Source organism: Silene latifolia, chromosome 3, assembly GCF_048544455.1.
Source record: "Silene latifolia isolate original U9 population chromosome 3, ASM4854445v1, whole genome shotgun sequence".
Taxonomy (NCBI): Eukaryota; Viridiplantae; Streptophyta; class Magnoliopsida; order Caryophyllales; family Caryophyllaceae; genus Silene; species Silene latifolia.
Genome location: NC_133528.1, coordinates 141445504 through 141463717, shown reverse-complemented (window position 1 = coordinate 141463717; position 18214 = coordinate 141445504). Strand labels below are relative to the sequence as shown.

The following is an 18214-nucleotide window of genomic DNA, read 5'->3' as shown; positions in this document are numbered from 1 at the left end:
TCTACTCAGGGTCATGGGTTGCCCCTGAGTTATTCACGGTCACCAAAATCGTGTTGTTAATCCTAGTTTAAGGAGTCATTAGCGTGACCCGACAAGGTCACGACCCAGTCGGTGACCTTGCTTGGGGATGGTCTAAGGGTTATGCTTATTTATGAACATAATTTACTCAATTATGGACATGAATGACTATTATACCTGTCATTTCTACAACCTTTTTTCTATCTTATTTCCAATATGTAAATCTCTCTATTACTCACACCAGTAAACCACCACCCAGACTAGATACTACATCACCCAAATCACCGGACCACCACAATTCTTCTCCCAAACCACCGGTCAGAAGCTTTGCGACTCAACAATACATGACTTCAGTAAAATGATTTTCATGAACAAACGGAAATATGGCTATGGTGCGCTCAATATTGTGCTACCCAAGAAATCAATTTGGGTGGGCCTAGAGTCATAACACCAAATTTTGTACGCAGATTTTCAATTGCAAAGGAAACGACGAATACCACAAAATTTTCAATGATTTCTAGATAAAATCAAAAGGATTGACAATAGGCTTTTTAAACCCTAATTTTATTAATTTAGATTAATTTAATTTCCCCAATTTGATATAACAAAGTTAATAATGTTAATAATCAGAATAAATACTTGATCGAGATGAAAATTAGCGTTCGTAATTGAGTAATTGGAGGGATTTGATTAATTTTGCAAGGAAAAGATTAGAAAGAGTTCGTTTATTTTTTATTTATCTGTTTGCTAAGGGTAAATTATGAAAGAGTAATGGGAAAAAGTCCACGAAAGAGTACTCTTCGTCCATGAAAGAGCAACTAATGAGTTGGCGCCAGCCCGGTGGCGTCACTCTTTCACATGGAATAAATAGGGACCCACAAAATAATGGATACATCTCATAAATAAGTGGAGACCCCAATAATAAGGAGTGCATGTGGTGGCGCCGTATCATTATCCTTTAATAAGGGTGAATGAACGGGTTTTACTCTTTTATGAACGTAAATTACTATTATACCCCTAAATTACAAATTATTAAAAAAAAAGAAAAAACAGAAAGATAGAACAAGAAGTAACGTGAACAACTATTTCATCAAATTTCTTGGTTAAACAGGCAGGTGAGTACTACTTAAACTGGATTGCGTGTGGTCAAATTGGGGTTAAACATGCAATGACTCATGCCGTAGGTCGTACCTCCGTCTTACTCCCATGTCTTATGTCGGCATCTTGCTTACTCCTTTGCCTTACGCCGGTGTCGGACGACGTGCCTCACTCCAACGTCGGCGACGCTTTAAAACAAACCCTAATTTAATTAGTAGTGTAAACTAATTCCCTAATTTGATATAATATAATTGATAAACTCAATCATTATAATTATTATTTTACCGATATGAGAATTAGCATCCATAGTTGTGTAATTTGATGAATTCGATTAATCTTATAAGGAAGAGAATTAGAAAGAGTTTTTTTGTTTCTCTCTCTATGCACAGTTAGTCTTGCTTGTGACGGACTAATCCCGTCACAAGCTTGTGACCTCTCACAAAAAGGGAGAGGGGACAAGGTGGGGCACTCCCCATGTGCTTCCCACTCACCTCTCAATGGGTATTTTGTGAGAGGAAACGGTATCCGTCACAACAAATGAGAATTTGTGCTCTATGCAAGGGCATACTATGGAAGAAAAATGAAAAAAAAGTACATGAAAGAGTAAAACTCGTTCATGAAAGAGCAACTATGTCAATGGGGTAAAATTACCGTGTTAATTTTTTACATTACGCATTTTATTCATTGCGGTACGCTTTTCGTCTACTATTAGCTTAAAACCCGTGTAAGGTTGTACGCAGGGACGAAGTTTGGACCAAAATTTCCCTAGGGCCGAAGTATTTTAAATAATCATAAACAACATTAAAAATGTGACGATAATAAAAAAAAAAAAAAAACATAAAACTATAATTGCGCTATAGTTATAATAGAGCTCGACGCTCTTTCAAATTCTTAAAGGTATCTATAATTGAACTAATACTATTTTTTTTTTGCTATTTCTCGTTCAATGTTGATAAGCAGACAACTTTCAAAGAAATCAGCTTCCATTTTATTGTGTTTAGTTGTTTTAACAACATTCATTGCTGAAAAAGCTCGTTCGGCACTTGTTGTAGATACTGGGAGAGTTAACAAAAGTCTTGTTAATCTGAAAATAAGTGGGTACATATCGTGCTTCCTAGTATTCACCAACCACTATTCACCAACCATTGATTTAATTCAGACATTGTCGCAAGCTTCTTAAGATCCTCATGTCCAGATAACTCAACCTCATAATGACATAGTTGTACTTTTAATTCCTCTTTTTCAACATCTGTGAAGTCCTCGGGATAGAACTTATTGACAAGGTTACAAATATCACCTATCTTGAAATGTTGTCCACTTGATCTAGGCTCCAAAGCACAACCAAAAGTTAACAACTCAACTGATTTCTCATAAAATCTGTAGTTCAACTCTTGTAATTGGACATCAATTGCAGGATAAAACAAATTTCTCCAATATTTCAAGTGCATTTTGATCATGTTGACGACGAGCTCGACCTCCTCTTTCTATATAAATAGAATTCATGTCAGGAACTTCTATATTACGCCTTTCATAATATAAGATAACTTCTGATAAAAGGGAATCTCATCCATCATTTCTTAATTTTAGCAAAAGTGTCTTTGTAGTCTTCACAAAGTGCAATGATTTAATGATATCTTGTGATTTCCGTTATAAATCTTGGGAAAGCAAATCAGACAGATATCTCTAAAGCTTTCTTCATAAGATGCAAAATGAAGATAAATTCTAAGGAAGTCATTGTATCAAGTGCAATAGTTGCTTGTGCACGTTCAACGGATATATCTCCTTCACCAATTAACTTATGGAAAACGGAACAAGTGGTAAACATTTTCATCATTAAGCTTGAAATAGACCTTAGATGAGAGCTCCAACGAGTATCATCCGGCCTTTGCCAATTGCTTGCTTAATTCAAACCAATCCCAGTCTCAAGTTCACCATCTTCAATCAACATATCTATCTCAATGGAATACGCTTTTTTCAGTTCGTTAACTCGCTTATAAGATGCAAAGAATATGATTGACAACAATGATAACTTGGAGAAAAATTGGAAAATTGGTACGACATTCTTTGTTACTGCTACGAGTGCTAATTCTAAGCGATGACCAATCTTGTTTAAGACGGTCTCAACTGTTAAGACCATCTTAAGCAAGACCAATTGCCCTAAGATTTTCTCATTGTACTTGTATTTTATGGTTCAATTAATTTAGTAAAGTCGGAGCAACATTTATTATTTAGTGTGGCTGCAAATTCTAAACTACTGCCAAAATAAAACAAAATTCTAGCCTACCATTTAGTTTTTTTGAATCAATTGAACCAATTTCTTATGCTTTTCCTTAAATCCTAATGCGACGGCTCTGATTAAGGATCGGTTACATAACTAAGGAAAATTATGTGGAAAAGGAATCATAAGATCCGCGAAATTGCTAAACATTTTCGTCTAAAATTGTATATTCATGGAAAAGGCCTTGCGTAATTTTTATTGTAAATTTTACTACGTACTCCATGAAAGATTGAAAGGCTATGCCTTCTGTGAAGTCGGCATAGCTAGAGAGACTCCACTTGGTAAATCTTTCCATTGTTGCGTAACCGTCTTTATCTGTGTGTAAAATTGAACTCCAGCCTTTCCTGAAAGTCATTGGGAATATACACATATGAGGTCTCGAATGAAATCGAGTCAAATGGGAATCAGTAAAAAAGAAGAAAGTGAGACATTAGAATTGCGCAATTTACCGTAGAAATTGAGATCGCCAGCAAACGATGCCTTGCTGCCGGTAAACGAGAAAAACGGAAGAGGTACCGGAATTGGGACATTAATGCCAACCTGAGATCCATATCCCATAGTTTAGCTTAAGTTGGTTGGCGATTAGAAATCAGGTTAAACACTTAAACATGTGATAAAAAGTACAACGGCTATTCTTACAAGTTGCAAGAGAATGCAAAAAAGGGTCTTTCATTACCTGCCCAGCCTCAATTTCAGTCTGAAATTTCCTCGCAGCTGCTCCCGATGAGGTAAATATCGACGCTCCATTTCCATACCTGAGACACAGAGAAGTTCACAATTATATGCATCATCTGACAAATCAGAGAGCCCTAGTGAAACAGAAATAATGTGATCTATGCAGTTATTACTTGTTTTTGTTGACGATGTCTATAGCTTCTTCCAAACTGTCAGCCTGATCACAAAGAAAAAATTTGAATGTAGCTCAAGAAAGAGTTGGTAAAAAGTTCGGAATCAATGACTAAAAACTACTAAAAATTAGCCAGTATACATACCTGCATGCAAAGTAGCACCGGCCCAAAAATTTCCTCCTATTCATATAATGTGAAATACGAAAAGTTTTAGTTCCACTACACCTAACATACACCCAATTAAGCAAAACATATTTCAGAAGGGAAATAATACCTTGTAACATTCCATGTCAGCTGTTACGCCACTTAAGATAGTAGGCCCCACAAAATTTCCGCTTTCATATCCTGGAACCTTTTTGCATAGGAATTTGGCAGTAATTAGCACACCAAGTGAATGAGTGAACTCCAAACCATCTTCAGTTACATGACCACAGTCCCTCATGACCCACCATTATTTCCAAAGTGGAAAATTATAAACTTAAGACTAGACTCCAAGACTAGAAGAAATAAAGATTGTAGTTTTTTTTGTTTTTTTGATAGAAACCAATCGAGGGTTCCAATTTACTTCCAAATCCAAATCAGCAAGATACACAATGTTCCGTGGAGTTTCTTCCAACCATACTCGCCTACCTAGACTCCAAGGATGGAAATGAGCCAGCGTATGAGCTACGCTATACGCTAAAGTTGACGTACAAAAGAGAAAGAAACTGACTTATATGATTGTAAATTAAGTAAAGATCATCGTCAATTTGGTTCTCCATAACAAAACTCCTCGACATCTAAATTTAACTTGTTTTTTCAGTTTTGTTTAACATCCCCAAATTCTGTTCAGGTGCAAACACAAGATCTAGGAGTAAGGCGGGTAATGCCAAGTAAAGCCAATGAATAATGCTTGAAATATTATCACTCACAATTTATTGTCCCCTATTCGATTTTTCAGTGAATCAATATCAACATTGACCTTCGACAATTAATTTCTCCAAATATGAGTAAAGATACAATCTAAATTTGACATTTTTTATTTGTCAAAACAACTAAACTTTGTAGCTATTGTGTATAGTGAGAAAAATATTGTTCACAGTTAACATCGTTGACTGCCAAAAATCAAATGAGGACAACACAAATGGGGTGGACGGATTATCAAATTACTGGACAACCTAGACCTAGCTCAAAACAGGTCAATAAAATGAAACAGTGAGCTGATGAAATACCACAATGTTCCTTCCGTCCAGTACTAGCCTGGCTCCAGCGTCGACCCCACTTTGAATCAGTGTGCATATTCGTTCTTTTGCCTGTCAGCAAAAGCAATTTCAGAGTAAGCAGATACTTCGAGGCAAAGTTACATAATAAAGATCCAGTGAATGAGATACTAATGGTAATTTGGTATGTGTAGCAGAACTACAGCTCCAAACAATTGTACAGATCTATACTACTCATGCAACCAAAAGACCCCTTGGATTAGGTTCTGTAGAAAACAAAGAAAATGTAACACAAGTTCCTACCTTTTTTGTCCATGTAGGGATGAGACATGACAATCTATAGGGAATGAGTGCAGTAATTAAGAATTACCTGCTTGCTTATGACAGGACCAAGGTCGGCATCAGGTGCTACGCCAGCATTGACTTTCAGAGATTTAGCAAGCTCAACCAACTTGTTTTCCCTTGATCATAGGAAAAGACATATAAGTTCATTGCGATTACACAATAAACACAGCAAATACCACACAACCTTCATCTTACAATATAACTACAATTGAAATAAGTAATTTCACAAGCTTGTTTAAATTCATGATAACAGGGCAACAAATGTTTTAGCAAGTAGTCCCATTCAATGAGAAATGAGGTTTGGTTACACAAATCCTCCACCATCACCTACAGTATACAATACTGGACAATAGTTAGGGTGGAATGAGTAGTTGTTTTCCCTCACTCCGAGAGTAGAGGTACGGAGGTACATCAGTATATGATGATTAGAGGTAACCAGATACTCTAAAAAACTACACAGGCTGTTTACATGTACATATCCGCAGATACAAGGTTGGGACTTGGGACAAACAAGAGGGCGACAAAACAGCAGTAGATACTGGTATAAAGAAAATCATATGCCGTATATCTTAACCATAACAGATCGGTACCAATATATTACCTAAAAAATTATTTATAGGTTTATGATCTTTTCAACTAACTTTTACTCTGGAAGTATTTAATAATAAACCATTAAAAAAGCACAAACAAACAAAATATCACGTACCATGTCTTCAAGTCACCAACAAAGACCACGGTGCTAAGTGCCATGCACCTTTGACCTGCAGCACCAAATCCAGCAGCAGCTAGTGCATTTGCAGTTGCATCGACATTTGCGTCAGGCATGACAATGGCATGGTTTTTGGCACCCATGTTAGACTGATTAACAAGGAAATAGGAGGTAATCAGTTAATAAATAAACGCAAAAACAATTGAACAACAATCATCAGTTTGCGATTCGAATATAAACCAAAAAGCTTTCTTTTACCTGGACTCGCTTTCCTTTTGCAGATGCTCTAGCATAGATGTGCATCCCGGCCTTCAAGTACAAATGATAATTGGGAGTGAATTAGCAAAAATAAATAAATGACTCGAAATATTGCCAGTTGTAGGTACAGAAATGTAATAAGATGATATTAAAAATCCCTACACGAAGAATCTCTCTTTTGATCAAGTAGTAAGAATTTCAACCCCTCGCGTCCTCCACAATTAAAATAAAAGAAATAAGACCATTAAATTGAAACCAGTGCGTTGTGTTAGAAAGTAATGTGCCATTTATCTCTTCTTTCACCCTTCTCCTTCAGTTATAGGGAGTATATATAAAGAGGCAACGGGAACAGCCTTTCATAATCCCTGGCAATCAGTCATTGATCCTAAAGGTAGATCATTATCATTAATCTTTAGGCTACCATTCCAAATGTGACTTGAATTTTTGTAAGAAAGTATCCCAGGCAGTCTGCCCAAAATAGAGTTTATATATTCCTTTGTTTATATGAGGCGAAAATGAAGAAAATATAGCACATTTTCAACTTTCAAAAGTGGAACCCGAAGTTTCCTCCCCCTTCCCTCCTCCCTAGCATCTCTTCATCTTCTCACTCCAATCAAACAAAAGCAAAATTAACTTAGACTCGTTTTTGCTACTACAGACTATCTTCTCTCAAAAGTCAAAACAAACGGAGGCCAAAATGCTCCCACAAATCCACTGTAAATAAATGTAATCATCAGACTTAGGATAAAACTAGTGCCTAATGAGAAATAACTTACATTATTTGAACCAACAAATGATACAGCACGAATATTGTCGTCATCACAAATTGCATTGACAGTGTCCTGTTTCACAGAACAAAAAAATTGTCGAACGAAGCAGGAAGAGAAAATTAAATAGTTTCTAGCAACGCAGCACTGAAAACTCTAGCATGAAAGTGAAGGCAATCTAAACTTCAACCCTGACCTCTTCTGAAAAGTAAAATGGAATAACATAAAGAGAAATAATGATAAATCATTATAGTTATCACATACAACATACATTAGTCCCATGAACAATATTTAAAACTCCATCAGGTAGACCTGCTTCCATGGCTAGCTCAGCAAGCATGACAGATGCTCCTAAAAATGAATTAATACAGCAGTTATTAGTATATGACAACGGATGAAACTGGATAAAAGAAACTCATGTGAATCTTCATGCACTTGATGAATAAACATCAGCAGCATAAAATTGAGAACAACGTCAACAGAAAAGAATATCCTATCCTTACGAAGTTACTTCCACAAATGCGAGAAAGGAAATGTGTCATTTTCAAATCTCAATGCCAAACTACACTTTAGAGAAAAGAAGTTCAGTGTTTGCTGTGTAGGGGCTGCTCTAGAAAATACCCCAAATTCTTTCCCTCCACATGCTCAGTCTGTCGACAATTTACCAAAAAATATGCCAAGATCTTACTTATTGTATTAACACATCTTAGCTATTAAAACTTGGAACATATAGCATAGAAAAATCCCTATAAGCAAATAAAAAAGGACAAAGGAAGATAAGATAACCCAAAGACAGAAATAACAAAGATCAGCAGCCAACTCTTCCTCCTTTTTGGTGTGTCTTAGTAGGATTGACTGATTAAGATTCACATATTTTTTTCTGAATAGAAACACTTTTTGATCTTTTAATAAATAAAACTCTAGTTTTCTTTCCAAAAGAAAACCCCACAGGTTCCTCTATTCACAGATGTTAGATGTATTTGGGGGAAAAGTAAGTGACAAATTTCCAGTCTTATCTTCACTTTAAAATGCATTTTACTTCCATACAACGCAAGTTTATTTGTCTACCTTTCTAGGCATCTTTTCACAACCAACATACGACGATCAGATGACACTCACAAAAAGGAAACTGGAAAGTAAAACTCGAACGAGTGACGGAACATCAAGGGATAATAAATGGAAGTTTGGGCAGTGTACAATTGGAAGTTAATTAAAAAAACAAGGCCACGGCATAATAAAATCTAACTAAAAACTGATAATTCATCTCCCAGTTTGGGACAATTTCTATTAATGTAAAAAGTGATGTTTTATGTCAATGGAAATTATGCCTACATATATTTCGTAAAACTTTATATAAACTGTAAACCAAGAGGAGTCAAAGTGGTCACCTGGATCTTTCTCTGATGGTTTTAGAATAAAGGTATTGCCAGAAGTGACTGCAACTGGAAACATCTGAGGAAAACAATATCACATGGTCACTAAATTGAGTTTCTAGGTTTTCCTCCTACCATGCACGTTAGAAAAGAGAGATTCCGTGACTGTAGATTTAAAAAGTCTGGCGACTCCAACTACAAGAGGTGTTTTTGAAGGAATTAAAACGTTAGTATCATGAGATAGTGTTACATCAAAATGGTTCACCGTAATTGCTATTTTGTCATTGCATCTTTAAATTCTATGAATCTACAATCTATTGTTTCTACAGGGCAAAGGTGCAGTCAAGCCAACCTGAATGAAGTAGGTGCAGTTAGCTCCTAAAAAGGTTTGGAGCAACTTTAAGTAAGCGAAAAGATCCTGCTGAAGGTCTACTTTCGGATAATACATAGTCAATGCCTCAAACTTCTCTGTTATTTATTAAGTAGCAAGTTCTTTCCTAGTTTTTTTTTTGTTTAAATGTCTACAGGTCCTACATTAGGATGTGCTCGGTTAAATGTACGCATAAGGTATTCTGTAAATTTGACAAAACATGTACATCAATTATGGACTCATATTCTAAACGGCTATTTACATGACTACATAGATGTATCTTTTTGCAATGAAATATACAGTTTTCGGAAAGACCACATGCTCCCAAAAGTTAAAGGACCATCTTTTAACTAGGAGTAATGAAGAGCGATTCATACATAGAATGAAATGAACAAAAAGTGTGTGCAAGTACTTATGCCGGGTTTAGTTAGTACTTATTACTTACCCATAAAGGAATCATCGCGGGGAAGTTAAAGGGGCATATTCCAGCACAAACACCAAGAGGCTCTCTGATGCTGTATGTATCGATACCATTTGACACATTGGAAACAAACTCTCCCATTTGAAGACTTCCCATTCCACACACGTGTTCCACCACCTCTACAGAAGGTTTTGGGTACAAAAAGCATTAGAATATCAACTTAAGCAAACCAGTTTCTGACCAAATGATATCAGATAGCTAACCTAAGCCACGGAAAACATCACCCTGCGCATCTTTAAGTGTTTTTCCTTGTTCAGTAGTTATATTCAGGGCAAGCTTATCCTGGAATATGAGTAAAACAATAATGAAAAAATTTTAAATTAAATAATACAAATACACTATTTTTAGAATTTTTTATGTGTGCCTCTGAGTTTATTAAATTCTACTACATAAAATTCTTTTTTTTTTTTTAAAAATTTATCTAGGATTACTGTGAAGTGTGAACTACATAAACAGTTCATCAACATAAGTGAAGTACTCGAATACGCTTATTTTAACTGTCATGCTTAGGCCCTGTTAATTGAGTACTCAACAGCAATTTAAGTCATCTACACAATCGTCGCTATGGGGTCCTAAATTGTAATAATAGCTTGATTAGCAATACAGATCCTAACAAATATCTAATATAATACTCCGTACTCAGGTTATGCTTAGGAAATGTTTATAGACTTTAAAATATATTAGATGAATTTTGTTTTAGAAGAAAGGGGGTAGGCGAGAGATTTTAAAGAAGCAAAGGGTTACAACTTACACCCTTACAAGTTACACCATAAGATTCCAAATTTGAAAAAGCTTAAATCTCACCATGTCTCTCCTGATAAGTTCTTGAAGCTTAAACATTATACGTTGACGAGTTGTAACAGGTGTGTTTCTCCATGATGGAAACGCTTGCTTTGCTGCGGCCACTGCAGCTTGGAACTCCTCCTTTGTTGTTAAAGGCACTTGAGAGACAATCTCTTGGGTAGCCTGATATATCATAAAATATATTAGCCACAACAGGGCAAAAGTTGCTAACATAAACCTGTAAACCAATACAAGACTATTCCACCATCAGGTAAAGTAAAAAAGAATATGGACATAAATAATACCGGGTTTATAACATCAATTGATTCGGCTGCCTGTGATTCAATGAATTTGCCTCCCACCAGAAGTGGAACCCTCTGACACAAAGATTATTAGGATACTACATAAGTCATCATAATTCATAACTGCAAATCTTAGCATCAATATTGACATGACAACTTTAGGGTTTAGGCCAAAGGGTAGGAGCAGTACACCAAAAAAACAACAATTTGACATATCATCCACAAACAACAGTCATTTCCACAGATTGTTACCTGCTTCCATCCATTCCTCGCACTTTTATGTATCATTCCTTTGCCTAACAGTAATTGGAGTAAAGGATCTACTAGACTGGCAAGAAGAAGTTTAAAGTGTACCCCGACGGAATAACTCACTCTCATCTCTAAACTTCTTTAATATGTACAGAAAAACAAGTAAGACTACGAGTGAGAGCATCGAGCTGATAACCTCACAAGGCATTTATGAACATATATTAAAAACACTGCTCGATAATGCAAGACAACGAAGACTTCACAAGTCACAAAATCATCAGAAATGACAGATATAACTATAACTACAAATCTACAACCTCAATCTCATCTACATTGTTCCGTTCTGACTTTGACCACCAATAAATCAGTAGATTTAGCTTTCTGTCAATCAAATCCTCAGTGTATCAGAATGTTCAAATCATCAAAAAGCAATACAAGAACTAGTGGCAAAGCAAAAGGGCAGCCACCCTCCCTCGGAAATGAAAAATACGACCTTTAGTTAAGATTTCCGATTTTTTTTCCTACGTTACACTATTGCATCACTAACTTACCCGCTCCAAAATTCTCAATCAATGTTTCAGGCCCTCAAACTTAAATCTCGGCTTCATTCAAGTACAGTCATCTAAAACCAAAATACTCACTCCATTCCGGTCATTTGTTGTCCTTTGTTGTCCTTTGGTTTTGGCACAAAGACCAAGAAAAGACCAAATTGAGCGTGAATGATCAAATTGTTCATCAAATACATTCCTAAAAATGGAAAAGACGACAATTGACTGAGACACCCAAAGATAAAATAGGACAACAAATGATCGAGACGGAGTGAGTATACAACATCCATTACCCCAACGCCTCAAGGGCTCCGGCAAATTGCGAGGTACATCCGAAAACCGACATATAATCCTAACAACGTTGAAACATGATCTCGCATTTTCATTCTACCTAACATAATCTCATTCTCCACATTCAACAACATTCAAATCAAAACATCAACCCATTTATTCTTTAAATATAAAATTACCAAAGGTTTTCGAGGCTGATTAAATTGCTGCGTTGCAGTTGTATAGTTAAGAGTAAATATCCGAGCTTGCAACAATTTCGCATTTCTCGCTGTTACATAAATCAAAAATATATAATTCAATTAATCAAATCACAAATCATGATCATGTCAAATTAGTAACTTTCAATTCACCAAAGAAATCAAGGTTACTCTGGGCCCGCAAATTGCGAGGTATCTCGCGTTAAAAACACAAAGAGGCAGTTTCCGAATAACTCGAGATATGTTTATTAATTAATAATAGAATTAAAAATAAGAAATTAAATTTTGTACCTCGTTGAAGAGAGAATTGAAGCATATTGACTGATTTTGAGAGGATAGAGAGTTGGGAAATATTGAAGGAAAATTGGTAGAGAGAGAGTCCAAGATCAGTGTGTATGTAGACACATGCAAATAATTTGTTTTTTTTCCTACAACTTTAATAATGGTAATTTAATTTAATTAATTTAATTTAATGATGATTAACCAATTATAGAAGAGATCAAAGGCTGATGACAATGGAGGGATTAAGATTTAAAAATAAAGATTTTGTGTGATTTGTAAGGGAATCTTTATTTGATGAGGATGAACTTTTTTGGCGACTATTTTGATGAGGATGATGACAATGCGCCATTAGGAGAGTACAATTTAATTTCTTCTCTTCTCCATTTCCTTCCATTTTCTTTTAACGGTCCGAATTATACTTTACTACGATTTACTACGATCTAATGGTGCAAGTGATAGATGAGATAAATGTGGAATACTAATATAATATGGAATTGTGAGAGAAAATGGACAGGAAATGGAGAGAATCTTTGCTCAGGAGAGTAGGAGTTGATGACGAGTACTAATTAAAAAATTAAGGCGAATTTAACAAAAATAACCCAATCTTTGATAAGTCTTCCAAAAATAATGGAAAAGGCTACGGATACACTATGTGTATGGGATTTCCATACACGACCAATTATATGCTGCCACGTGTCTAACCTAAGTGTAGTTAGATGAGTTAGTTTAGGGTTAATTCTGTAATTTAACTTATTAGGTTAACTAGTTAACTACATGTAGTTAACTTTAATTTTGGAAGTTTTTTAATTTGCATTGATTTTCATTAATTCCTGTAATTATTTTCATTAATATAGTTAAATGGATTATATTTATTCAGTTAAACAAAACCCGGTTTTTTTAGCCTAATTGAATCAATCAAAATTGATGACTAATGAACCCTAATTAATTCGTGTATTTTTTCCCCCCAAATTTAAATATACTTTCCTAATCCTTATTCAAATGCATGAATCGAATTAAGCAAAATAGATTAATGAATTGGTGAATCATGGTTGAACCCTAATTCAAAATCGATTTTGCATCATAAACCCTAATTCGTGCAATTGTCTGAACCCTAATCCAATTAATCAAAATTGTTCAATCATGATAATCCCCATGTCAAAATTGATCAATCATGGATGAACCCTAATTTGAAATCGTAAATATTACAAAGAAATCAAGTTTATGAATCCTAATGAAATTAATAAAAATGAATCAATTAATATGCTAAACCCTAATTGTTCTTTTCAAAATTCAATAACCCCGAAATTAATTAGATTGTTTAAAACTTAATTCAATTATATGATTGAAAATGACGATTATTGTGGATTATTTTGTTGTAATCTGCATATTTTAGTGTAGAATTAGGGGAAAAAGTAACAAAAAGGGGAAAAAGGCAAAAAGGAAAGCAAAAAAACGTTGTTAGTAAGGGTCAAACCCGCGAAGCATTAGAAGTGGGGTTAGTTTTTGCAGCTAGTCTAGTAACCAATTGAGCAAGGGGTATCAGCACGAACATTATTCATATTCATTTCATAATATAGCTCACGCAAATATAAGTCATTCTTATTAATCAGTCAAAGGTTATTTACGGCCATTGTTATTTCCTTAATGGATGAAGATTTTATTTTCATATTAATGTAAATGTGCTTAATTCAAGGAAATATAAAACAAAGTTGTTTGTAGAATATTTTGTCATATCTTTAATTTATTTAATTATTCCTAATTAAAAGATTTTGCATATATTGTTGCCGATTTTTTAGGGGTGTAGAGTAGTTGAAAGTCTTTTGCATATTTGTTTTTGGAGGGAAAAATTGGAGGGAAAAAATGGAGGGAAATTTGTAAAGGGATTGTGTATATAAGTATCCCCTCATTGATCATTTTAGAAAATAACTCACACAATACACAATTCATTCATAAGAAAATCAATTTCGACAAAAAAATGGCTAGTCACGATTCAAAAATGATTGCTCTAAAACTACAATTGGGTGTGATGAGGAGTCGCTTAGAACGTGAGATAAAAGCACGCGAACGGGAGTGTAACACCCCCATACTCCAAGTGCCTTACCAGGACCACTCAGGTATAAGGATGCCACCATCTCGGTTACCCGAGGCATGATATTCATAAGACATTAATGAAACAACTTTAAATGAGATAACTTTAGTGAAAAGTACAACCAAGGCCAAATCCCAAAATACGGGTACAAGTTCTCAAACCAACTGTCTAAACAACTAAAGGCAAAGTTTATAAAACTACTAAGCTACAGCGGAAGACTTCTATCGTCAGACAGTGTGTGATGATCCGCACACTTGAACCCTTAGTTTTATTTATGCTTATGTAATTTTATTTCCCTTGTACTTTTTTAGTAAGTTTGTTCTTAGTTTAGCTTAGTTTTAGAATAGCTTTATTTCCATAAATAGGTATATCGCTATTCTCAACTAAACTTGTAAAATCAATGTTTCACTCGCTACCAGGATGTAAATATCAAATTTCCCTCTTTGGGGAGTACTAGTCAATCAAACATCTGCTTCCCACCAAGTTGCCTTCTTATTGCTTGTTGTTGCTTTCTTGTGAACGACTCTTGCCTTCACCTTTCTAACAAGCCCGTGTGTGTCGATCGAGACTAGGATTTCGACACCCACAACCCGAGACCGATTACGAGTGCCTAGTGCTTGACAAACACTAGTGCCTAACGCTCTCGCTTTCATTCTTGTCAAAGTGTTTAGACAAAGGTGCGCGTCACGCCCCGACTCAAGTTTCGGACCGTGACATTTGGTATCGAGCCCTCTTCTTGACGGGGCTGCTTTGTATACGATGGCAACAAAGGCGGTAGAACCGAGTGGGACTAAAAGTGATACTAAGGCCAAACTGGCGGCTTTAGAGAAATTGATGGACGAGAAAATTCCATCCTTGGAGGCACTCATTGTGAGTTTGGGGAATACTCACCATGGAGTTGAGGAAACGGTAAAGGGGCATGCTGCCCGCATCGAGGCCGTAGATGAGTCCATAGAGGGGCATGAGAGCCGCCTTGTGGCCGTCGAAGAGGCGATTCCAAAAGAGTATAACTCGGATATGGGTTATCTCTACGATAAAGTCGAGCAACTCGAGAACATGTGTAATACCTTGATGAAAATGGCCGCGGACGGGAGTTTTGGTGGAACTCCTAAGGTGAAGCCGCCTACACCCCTCAAGTATAGTGGGGCGAGAGATTCGAAAGAAGTCGATAACTTCATCTTCGACATGGAACAATACTTCCGAGTGAGTGCGCTCGACGAAGGTCTAAAGGTCGATCTCAGCGAGTATGTACCTAACGGACGACGCTAAACAATGGTGGCGCTCGAAGCATGCCGAGATCGAGGCAGGAACCATTAGACTAGAGTCATGGAATGATTTCAAACGACTCTTCAAGGAGCAATTCTACCCGGAGAACACCGATTTCCTAGCTCGAAGGAAATTAAAGAACTTGAAACATACAGGCTCGATTCGCGATTATGTGAAAGCATATTCGGCTTGTATGTTGGAGATAGCGGACATGACCGAGAAGGATCGGGTGTTTCAGTTTATTGATGGTTTGAAGGAGTGGGCTCAACGAGAAATCATGCGACAACGACCTGAGTCCCTCGCAACTGCGATGACAGCTGCTGAAAGGCTAGTTGACTATTACACGGAGCGCGAAACCTCCCAGAAGAAGGGATTCGCTGCAACGGGCGGAAGCAACCAAAGGTTTGGAGGGACGACTTCACAAACAAGACCTCCCTCTACGGGTAATAGTCGGTTTCGTCCCGGAGGTGATAATAGGAGATGGGGTCCGACGAATTCCACTCCAACCTCTTCTAAGGGTAGTAATTCTAAGCGTCGATCGCTAGAAAGCCGTTCGCGTGCTTCCTTTGTAGAGGACCGCACCGAATGTCCGAGTGCCCTCACCAAGGGGAGTTCAACACCCTTAAGAAGAATTTGTCCAAGATGTCGGTAGAACAGAATCCCGAGGGGATAGGCCCTGAGGTAGAGGGGTGCGATGATGATGAGGCCAGTGAGCAAGGAGAAATGGCTCGAATGGGAGCAGTCCACATGATGTGCTCAATGGACAAAGGCGCTGAGCGCTCCGAGACCAAGTCCACGGAACTGATGTATGTGGAGATAAACGTCAATGGGAAGGCTACTCGAGCAATGATAGATACAGGAGCCTCCCATAATTTCGTCACCCCCGACGAAGCGAAGAGACTCGGAATGAAGTTGAACCGAGAAGGAGGAAGCATGAAAGCTGTCAACTCCAAAGCCTTGCCGATTCAGGGCGTGGCTAGAGAAGTGGTGATCAAGATGGGCGAGTGGACGAGGAAGCTCGACTTCACCAGCGTCCCGATGGATGACTTCAAGATCGTCCTCGGCATGGATTTTCTGAAGCGGACCCCAACCTTTCTGGCGCCCCACAATGGATCTTTAATAATGGTGGGATCAAAACCATGTCTTGTGAAAGTCTGAAATCGACCGAAAGCAAAAGGGGCCACTTCTCTCGGCAATGCAATTGAAGAGGGGACTTCAAAAGGGAGAGCCTACATACTTGTGTACGGTGTCCATGAAAGAAGACACCTTTCTTTGAATGTGTAGACCCACAAGTAGAGAAGGTGCTAGAGGACAATAAGGACTTGATGTCGATCGGCTACCTATGAGTCCGCCACCCCGCGTTCGGTAGACCATCAAATTGAATTACTCCCGGCACAAGACCTCTCCGCTCGAGGGCCATATCGGATGGCGCCTCCCGAATTAGCGGAACTACGAAGACAACTAGACGATCTGATTCGCTCGGGGTCGATACGACCTTCCAAAGCTCCCTATGGAGCCCCGTGCTCTTTCGGAAAAACAGGGACGGTAGTCCGAGATTGTGTATCGACTACCGGGCTCAACAAGCCGACGGTGAGGAACCGCTACCCCATCCCATTGGTAGCGGATTTGTTCGATCAATTACAAGGCGGTTGTATACTTCACCAAGCTCGACCTAAGATCCGTTATCATCAAGTTCGAATTGCCGAAGGAGATGAGCCGAAGACTGCTTGTGTGACGAGGTATGGGTCTTTTGAATGGTTGGTCATGCCCTTCGGCTTGACAAACGCCCCTGCAACGTTTTGTACGTTGATGAACCATGTTTTCCACGAGTACCTGGACAAATTCGTGGTGGTATATCTAGACGATATCGTTGTATATAGTCGCTCGTTGGCTGAACACGTAAAACACTTGGAGTTGGTGTTCGCGAAGCTCCGAGAGAACCACCTATTCGTGAAGAGAGAGAAATGTGAATTTGCCCAACCCGAAATGAATTTCCTTGGTCACATAGTGGGCAAAGGCAAACTGAAGATGGACCCGAAGAAGATTACCGCTATCAAAGACTGGGGAACCCCCGGGAATGTGTCTGAGCTCCGCTCTTTCTTGGGGCTCGCAAACTATTATCGAAGATTCATCCGAGCGTATTCGAAAATTGCTTCCCCGCTCACCGACTTGTTGAAGAAGGATACTAAGTGGGAGTGGTCTATCGACAAGAAGAGGGCCTTTGAGAAGCTCAAAGAAGCAGTCGTACAGGAACCGGTCTTGGCGTTGCCGGATATCACGAAGCCTTTCGAAGTTGAGACGGATGCATCGATTACGCCCTCGGGGTGCTTTACTCAAGAGGGCCACCCCGTGGCTTTCGAGAGCAGGAAGTTTAATGGAGCCGAGACTCGTTATGCGGTACAAGAGAAAGAACTCCTAGCTATTGTTCATTGCTTGCGGGGATGGAGGCATTATCTCTTGGGA

General features: G+C 37.8%; 1 protein-coding gene across 2 annotated transcripts in view; it reads right to left on the bottom strand.

Moving 5' to 3' along the window:
• Nucleotides 1–3468: 3468 nt before the first annotated feature.
• LOC141648202 (methylmalonate-semialdehyde dehydrogenase [acylating], mitochondrial) overlaps nt 3469–18214 on the bottom strand; it is a 56567-nt gene continuing 41821 nt past the window's right edge. The window contains exons 1-19 of one of the 2 annotated variants that reach the window (XM_074456705.1): nt 12406–12746; nt 12097–12185; nt 10833–10904; nt 10549–10710; nt 9948–10026; nt 9709–9863; nt 8909–8972; nt 7792–7871; nt 7530–7595; nt 6754–6804; nt 6493–6644; nt 5812–5902; nt 5454–5534; nt 4517–4594; nt 4387–4422; nt 4243–4286; nt 4071–4149; nt 3844–3934; nt 3469–3738 (exon numbers count right to left, since the gene is read on the bottom strand). In XM_074456705.1, coding sequence (XP_074312806.1) covers nt 3632–3738; nt 3844–3934; nt 4071–4149; nt 4243–4286; nt 4387–4422; nt 4517–4594; nt 5454–5534; nt 5812–5902; nt 6493–6644; nt 6754–6804; nt 7530–7595; nt 7792–7871; nt 8909–8972; nt 9709–9863; nt 9948–10026; nt 10549–10710; nt 10833–10904; nt 12097–12185; nt 12406–12430 — 1602 coding nt within the window. In that variant the 5' untranslated portion in view covers nt 12431–12746 and the 3' untranslated portion in view covers nt 3469–3631. Of the gene's footprint in view, nt 3739–3843; nt 3935–4070; nt 4150–4242; nt 4287–4386; nt 4423–4516; nt 4595–5453; nt 5535–5811; nt 5903–6492; nt 6645–6753; nt 6805–7529; nt 7596–7791; nt 7872–8908; nt 8973–9708; nt 9864–9947; nt 10027–10548; nt 10711–10832; nt 10905–12096; nt 12186–12405; nt 12747–18214 lie in introns of those variants that run through there. The other variant, XM_074456706.1, reaches the window with a different exon arrangement.